The sequence below is a fragment of the Sphaeroforma arctica genome, assembly GCF_001186125.1.
Source record: "Sphaeroforma arctica JP610 unplaced genomic scaffold supercont1.1062, whole genome shotgun sequence".
NCBI lineage: Eukaryota > Ichthyosporea > Ichthyophonida > Sphaeroforma > Sphaeroforma arctica.
In genome coordinates, this window is record NW_014039496.1 from 1 (window position 1) to 8,394 (window position 8,394).

The window sequence follows — 8,394 nt, forward strand, 5'->3', positions numbered from 1 at the left end:
TACATATATTCGTATCCGTGACAAGATGTAATTAATTAGGTGAATGACCGAACCAACTAACCTAGTACTCGCGACACTTTCCAATTTTGTAGTAGATTGGCTGAATGCAACCAACCCAGTACTAGGTTGGTTGGTACAGTCACTCACCTAGTTTACTACAGAAATACATTTGTCACTCGACTTCCACCTTAAGTTGAATCCATTGTTGCTCTCGTGGAGTCATACAGTGCCCTCACCGTAGTTACAATCATCCTTCCATTAATAGGATTATGGCATCCGTTCCATTTCCCAATTTGTTTGTATTGAATTATCTTCCAATCACAATCAGTCTATTTGCAGTTTTTGATTACACGATACTTCTGCTGAGGAGGTACTTGTACATAGTAGTTGTGCGTGTCAGCACCTCAATTTTTTTTTGACTTCCTTGTGAGCATCAGCACCTTGGTGTGCTTGTCTTAACGCCCACCCGTTTCATCTCCTCTGTTCCCCTTACCTGGTCGTGTCTCTGAAAAAGAGTCTCAATCATTTACTGATGTCAGGATATGATTGATGCATGTCAACGTATAATGCCTCTTGATCCTTCCTATGCAGGTTCGACCAGAAGATTGTTTGTACCCATAGAACACACTTCTGTATACATACTCTCTTTAATCATGTCCATCGTATGAGCTCGCGTCAGTTGCCCGTCTAGCAACAAGTACTTTTTTTACGAAAAAAATCATAATCGGTACAATATGACTGGTTGAGTTCTACGTGTTTAATTGCGTCACAGTCGATGTCAGCTTCGCCACATATTCTTGTACCAAGACCGCTTGAAGCTCTGCGATTTTTGCGGACGATATCTATTTTATAGTTTTAATAGGGCTTTGATAAGTTCTTGAATGTTCTTGATAGGTTAGCCACACTGCCGGTGTCGGTTGGCTCTTGTCTGTCTTTTCGATCCAGTCGGCAAGCAGTTGGCAACTTGCCTATATCCCTGATGAACGTCTAGGTCTCCATTAAATCCTCAATTTGGAATACGCGAAATTCAGAGTCTGTGTTGGCTTGAAATTGTCTAGCCAACGATTGAAGTACATATTGGCTTTTCATGCTGTCTTACTTGATTATATTGAATGCCAAAGTTGCGTTGGATTCGTGTTGTTGCATCCTATCTATTAAGTATGTAACCAGTGTTTGTTTTGGAGGTTGCTCAAAATATAGTAGGCCTGCTTGCTGGTGGTCATGCAATCACACCACATCATCTTCTCCTGGTCCATACGCTCTATGTCCCTTCGTTCTCAGTGCTTTGATTGCTGGCGGTGACATACTCGAGACTATTCTTGCGTGGGGTTCTGGAGAGATTATCTCCACCGATGGCTCTTTGGAAATCGCGGCATCTGACAACAACAGAGAAAGCGGGTCCACAGACGCCCTGCTTGCACTTAGTGCATTTGAACTCGTTCCATTGGCTTTGGGGTAAATTCGCAGTCAGTCAATGCTTTTTGCTCAATCACCGCATTATATAATGTCATATTTTCGTATGTCAGCGAAGTGAGTTCTTCGAGATAGTCCCTAGTTGCCAACGACTCGAAAAATCAGCGTCCGTGAACAATCTTGATCCATAGTTTCGTATTGCCGCATGCATGATGTACCTCGGAGACACCTTTCTATCCGGCATCGTCTTGAGCAGGTCCGTAAATAGCACTGGGCAAGTCTAATGCCTGTCCTCTCATATGTCGCTTTGTACCCGTCTATCTCCTCCACTAGTTCCTCAGTCATTATTCCTTGGAATCCCAATTTAGCATGTGTTGCTAATGGGAGGCGTCTAGGGATTCTCGGTATCTCGATACAATAGTCATCAGCCCAACTCAGTGATTCCATCGCACCAGTCTCGAGTCCCAGTTCTACTTCAGGCTCATGGTCGTCGTCTTCATTGTCGGCTCCTTCACATCAAAGCGTGAATCGCGCTCTTCATGTCACCGTATACGACACCTCCCGTGTTGAACGGTTGTGCAGGACATTTCTGTCTAGCCTTTTTCGTCAATTTTGGCCTCCCCCAACTACGTGCCCGATCCAGGCATGTCAATATTGCGCTTAGTCGCCTTTATAGCACTGATTTCACCTTCTAATTTCTCCGGAGTGTTTTCAACATCCTTAATTTCACATTCTCCGAAAATGACCTCTAGAGGGTAGTCTACTAGAATAAAATGCATTAGAACCTCGCCACACTCTATGCGCTCTGTTAACGGCGACGCCTTTTCCTATTTGGTGGTTTTTTCCTATAGTCGCAGATAGTTGTCTTCGTAGAAAAAGTGGCTTACAAATTTGAAAGGATGTAAAGTCGGTCTAACCAGGCTGACTATCTCGTACTATGGTAGCAGTTTAAGTAAATACGGCAGTTTCGGGTTTAGAGTTTTAGGATATATATATAATATTATGTATATGTATATACATATATATAGTAAACCTTTATTCGATAAGCTGGTCGAGATCACTTGTGGTATGCTCTCTCTAACCTATCCTTCACTTCTTATATGTCCAGTTACTTTTCCATCGCGTCTCTACTCAAGCCATCCTCCTACCACAGCCTCCACTCTGGTTCCTTCTCCCAGGAGATTGCATCGGACAATTAACCTGCACCACCTGGCATGTGCAGTCCTCCTCGTCCTCGCTATTTTCACGCACTGGCGTACTACGTTTCGTTGTATATAGCCTAAATATCTCACTCAGGCTACAAGTCATCAGCCAAGCGTTCCCATTGGTTAATAAAAATACATGCTACTGACAACTTGAAATCCATAGATTATCCCTATGGGTTTTACAGCATCATTCTAATTTTCAATCATTTGGGTATCTACATGCATGCTGTTGCTCGCACGTTAAAATAGGCTAAATAGTAGATTAGTATCCAAGCGCAATTGCAGCATTGTATTTATTTGGTAGTAGTTTGCTTTAGTAAAAGGCAAAGTATGCAACAAACAGATTTGGTTGTATTTTATCATTCACTCTCATGTTCATTTTATCTCGAATTTCGAATTTACTTGTGGCTTCATTTCGCAATGATATCTCATTTCGCAATGATATCTCATACAACACTCATTACTCAGAACACCATGCCGCTGTATATGTTAAATAATACTTTCCTGGTGGCTCAAGCCGGTATACATCATACGCACGCACCACTTCCGTGGCACAATGACACCCCCCGACTGTGGTGTTTGTTGCGCAAAATGAAGTCGTCCCGAAAATTCAAACTGAAGCATGAGTATCCACGCAATGTGTTCCAGGATTGCCTTCCAGGGATATATTTACATATAAATACATACATTCATACGTACACATACAAATATAGACTCATTCTACATACATACATACATACATAAGTATATATATATATACAAATGCGCAGGTGTGTGTGTGCTAGGAGCTTTCTAGCATAGAATCCCTACAACACAGAGAGAATGAGTGTAACCCCGAGTACTTGCGGAAGACCCTTGCCCCTGTCGATATTCTTTTTCAAACAATTACTGAGAGTTAGCTTCCTGCTTCCGATACGTAGAGACGTTTCACAGGAAGTTGTGTGGTATGTATTCTCTATTCCGCCATGGGTATGTCCACGCGTATGCAATACCGACCCAATATGGTAAGATCAGGGTGTCTGACTTTAAGGCCTGTCCGTGTCGACTTTAGCGAGAGGCAACAGTTGCACGGATGCTTTGATGTGGACGCTATTATCTGTTTTGTTCGCCATTGCTTGCTGTATAGGAATTTTAGTATAATGTAGTTGTGGGACAAGTGATGAGTGTAAATACGTGCCCTGGCACTCATAATGTAAATCAGAAGTTCTGCATATTTGACAAGAAATAGGATGATATCCTTCCATAAATCTGAAACCGTGAATGGGTAAAAAGAAACCAGAAGTATACATTGCATATATTTATATTTATTCGTAGTATGTAGTATATATCGTATAGTATATATATTGTTACAAGTACTATATGTATATGTACATGAGTACACACACACACACACACACGCACACACACACACATATATATATATTTATAAATATACATTGGTACATTTATGTACTTATATATACGCCTGCGCGTGTGTGAATATGCGAGGTATATATATATATATATATATATATCCACTCAATAAATATTCAAAGATAATCACACAACAAAGCTTTTCCAAGTGTAAAAATCATCGATTTTATACCTACCTGATACAGGAAGAAGCCGGCGATCGAGATGATGTACGCAACGGTCTGGATAGGTGTTACGGATTCTCCGAGGAAAATGGCACCCATGCACACCACAGCAACATTCTTGGCTTGTCCCAGGATCTTGAAAGTCAAGGAATTGGCCCTTTTAATGACCCCCATTGTCAACAAGTTACACGCGAACCCGCCCAAACCGGAGAATAAGAAGTACCGAGGGCTACACGCAACGGGATTGTCAAGTTCAGGAGAATATAAATCAGTCAACTGATCGGTAAATAGGGGAAACGATCTATCAGTGCTGATTCAGTTTGTGTCTTAATTGACATCCTATCCATAGGTGATTGGAGCATCGGGGTTTGATTTACTGCAGATACAGGTATTGTCACGTCAGTTTGCGCCAAAATTGACATAAAGCTCTGTACAAACCGATACATCCATACATACTCCCAATTACGAAAGCTGTGGTTCACCCTTCCGAAGGCGGGAATGTAATTTAAATAGCCCTCAATAGATGACAAGTGTGATAGATTCTAAATTGAAACGGAAGATAATTATGATATGTATGCATGTATATATATATCTGCATATCTACACACATACATACATACATACATATCTACCTATCTATCTATCTACATATATATATATATATATGTATTTATATATATATATTCATATACATAAATATACATATATAGCATACATGCTTGTTCATGATCAAGACGTACCTAGCCAACATAATGTTGTACGCCTCGGACTCGACAAACGTGCCGAGCTCAAAGGGCGCTGCCAGCACTATCAGACAGACGAATGTGATGGGGCATATGTGGTACAGGCCCTCAATAGGTCCCGAAAACTTCTTATCCAGAAGCACCTGCGTCAGCACACACTTCAGAGACTGGCGCGTGGTACGGGAAGGGGGATACAAAGACGTGAGAAGTGTGTGTTTTGATCCGTCCACGTGTGTCATGGTATGACAGGCAATACGGATGCATGCACAGGTAATTCAAAGGCAACATTGTCTATTGGGATATTAAGGTGAGGGTGTTGAGGTGTATACAGCCAGCTTTGAACAGCCTGTCTGCTGGGAGTAATTTAAATCGGGGCTGCCCCGATACTGGCAGCTTTGTAAAGTGCACGGATGGACGAAAAGGACCCACAACGGGAATGAAGTTGTATACTTGACAGGGAAGGTATAACTGAGATGGTGGATCAGAGCATATAATCGTTCATCAGTTGTATGTGCTCTTACGTTTTGAAAACGGTTCGATTAGACTTAGGTGCTCTTCAGAAACTAGAAGCGAATCGTCGAGCATCGGCCCTGTCTGTAATCTTCACCTGGTATATAGTATATATTTATGCACATCGAAACTATATATATACACACACACACACATATATATATATATACATATACATATATATGTGCATATACACACAATACACAGTATACACACACATACACACACATATATATATACATATATGCATATATACACACGCACACGCACGCCCATATATATATATATATATACATAGATGTATAGTATATGTATATATATATATATACTATTTATATATTCATATTCATACATATTCATACATACATACATATCTATATATATATATATATAGATAGATATATAGATATATATCTAGACAAACATACTTCGAACACCTCTGAAGCCATCATCAGCAGAAAACCGATCGTCGAGAAGTGTAACTCGCCGACAGCCGACATGGCACAGCCCAGGCAGATGACTCCCACAGCCACACTCAAGTCCTTGCGGACGGTCTCCAGGCCAAACAGCACCATCACCACCATCGTAGTTGCCGGTGTTCCGGCCTTGAGCATCTGTATGAATGCCACGGACAAATACATATAAACGGCGTTGCCGGTGGCGAGTGTGCCTGCGCCAAAGAGCCCAATGGGAACTACTGACTTGAGGTAAGCATCGGGGCGGTAGGTGACGTTTTGCTCTGACCAGCCTGTGTATGGGTGTGAAATGTGTGAAGGAGGAACTTGTGAGCATCGTGGTGTATCGGTGGGGTGAAACTGAAAGTCTTTACATCGCGGATCTGCAGTTTAAACAGACGGTGTATGAGGGGCTGTAAAGAGACGTTCAGGAATACGATACGATTTAAGTTCGATGTATTTTCCAATTGTCATGGTACAGGATTGCGTGTACATCGATAACCCTACCACCACAAGATTGAATGGTTCACATAACACCCACGGGAGTCCTTCAGTGAGTGACATAACACAGCGGCGATAAAAAAGTACTGAGACTTCCATTCTCGACTACGAATACTTTTCTACCTGGACTTTATGGATATGCTAGCTGGCAGAAAACCGCACTCGAGGCGTGCTTGAGTTTCTAATAGAAAGACTCGAATGATTCGGGTGCAACAGCACTGTAGGCAGACCTACGTGCTCAGCTCAGCCCAAGTTCCTTCTGGGGTTCGAATTCAGAAACTCGCTACTGAAACCCTTATTTGACATTGGCAATGTAAGGATATTTTAAATAGCCACTCAGATAAAAAACAGGGACTACCAGCGTCGTGTTTTGCCGGATCCGAGTCGACCTTGGTGGAAGCTAGTGCTTTACTTAACGTGCTCTTGGCTCCCCAATCGGTGGATTCATTTCTTTTCCTTTCCGCGTACGTACAGTGAAATGTACCACGAGACAACCGAACACAAAATCGGCACAAGTATTTGTTCTACTACCTGAAGTGATATATATACAGATCGGTCCAATGTTCTATTACCTGAAGTGATATATATACAGATCGGTACAATATCGTACCCATGTTTATTGCCAGAGCAGCCAGGATACTGGAGGAGAATTGCCCCAGGCTACAAAGAATAATGGGGAACCTGGAAGACAACAATAATAACAAAAACATAAATTTGATAGATGTGAATATGTGAGAGAATGGCATGTGTGGAACGCTGAACTGCATCAATGCGACGCATACGGCAGATGTGACAAGTGCAAAGTGTGAGTTTGCAATGGAAAAAAGAACAGAGGGGCCGAGGCAAAGAAGGTGCATGAGGACAACGAGATTGTATGCGACTAATTTGCCTGCATCATACTTGAGGTACTTCGTGACAAAGATCTTAGACTTAAACATTCTATACATCGGGAACCTGAATCGGATTTTATAATAGGAGGCTGCAGGCTGGAAAATTAGGCTAACATGCGCAGTAGGTAAGAAGCTCCTAAGTGGCATGAGAAGTCTGATTCTAGTTCTCAAATGATGGATACCACCATAGTAAGTTATACATACCCTCACAGTACTGGGCCATCTGTCGATAGGTACTTATCTTACTCAACGCATAAGTAACATGCAAGAAATCCTATTTTACAGGTACAGTGAAGTATACGGTAGCCATATGTGAGAAAATATATCAATAATGCAGGTGTAAATACGTAGGAATGTAGGTTAATGGCAACAGAAAATTCTATTTGGGGAAACGTTGAACTTCGTGAATTCAATAGGAACAACAAAATCAAAAGATGCTCTACTTACATATGTATATATATATATACCTATACATAAGTATAGATATGAATATATGAATATACATACGTATATACGAATATTCGAATATATATATATGTATATATATAGGTCATAAATATAATTGAATAAATACTTACACGTATATATATATACATAACATATATATATATATACACACACACACACACATATATATATATATATACAATAGTGGATACATATATATATACATACATACATACATACATACATGCATGCATATATATATATATATATATATACAAATATATGTATACATATATATATATATATATATGTACATATGTATACATATATAAATATATATTTACATAAATACATATACACGCGCACACGCGCACACACACATATATATACACACACACACATATATATATATATATACACACACACACACATATATATATATATATATATTAAAGATAGATACATAAATACTTATATAGATACAAATATAAATATAAATGTAGATATAATCTATACTTAAACACGTGCATATATATATATATTTATCATAATAATAATATTAATAAATAATAATAATAATAATAATAATAATAAATATTATTTATATATATATATATACATATATACATATTATATATATATAATATACAATA

At 39.7% G+C, this 8,394-nt stretch overlaps 1 protein-coding gene across 2 annotated transcripts in view; it reads right to left on the reverse strand.

Moving 5' to 3' along the window:
• Positions 1 to 2,878: 2,878 nt before the first annotated feature.
• Positions 2,879 to 8,394, reverse strand: part of SARC_09848 — a 5,989-nt gene continuing 473 nt past the window's right edge. Inside the window, exons 1-6 of one of the 2 annotated variants that reach the window (XM_014296120.1) lie at positions 7,499 to 7,547; positions 7,015 to 7,085; positions 5,877 to 6,196; positions 4,936 to 5,105; positions 4,208 to 4,424; positions 2,879 to 3,736 (exon numbers count right to left, since the gene is read on the reverse strand). In XM_014296120.1, coding sequence (XP_014151595.1) covers positions 3,644 to 3,736; positions 4,208 to 4,424; positions 4,936 to 5,105; positions 5,877 to 6,196; positions 7,015 to 7,018 — 804 coding nt within the window. In that variant the 5' untranslated portion in view covers positions 7,019 to 7,085; positions 7,499 to 7,547 and the 3' untranslated portion in view covers positions 2,879 to 3,643. Of the gene's footprint in view, positions 3,737 to 4,207; positions 4,425 to 4,935; positions 5,106 to 5,876; positions 6,197 to 7,014; positions 7,086 to 7,498; positions 7,548 to 8,394 lie in introns of those variants that run through there. The other variant, XM_014296121.1, reaches the window with a different exon arrangement.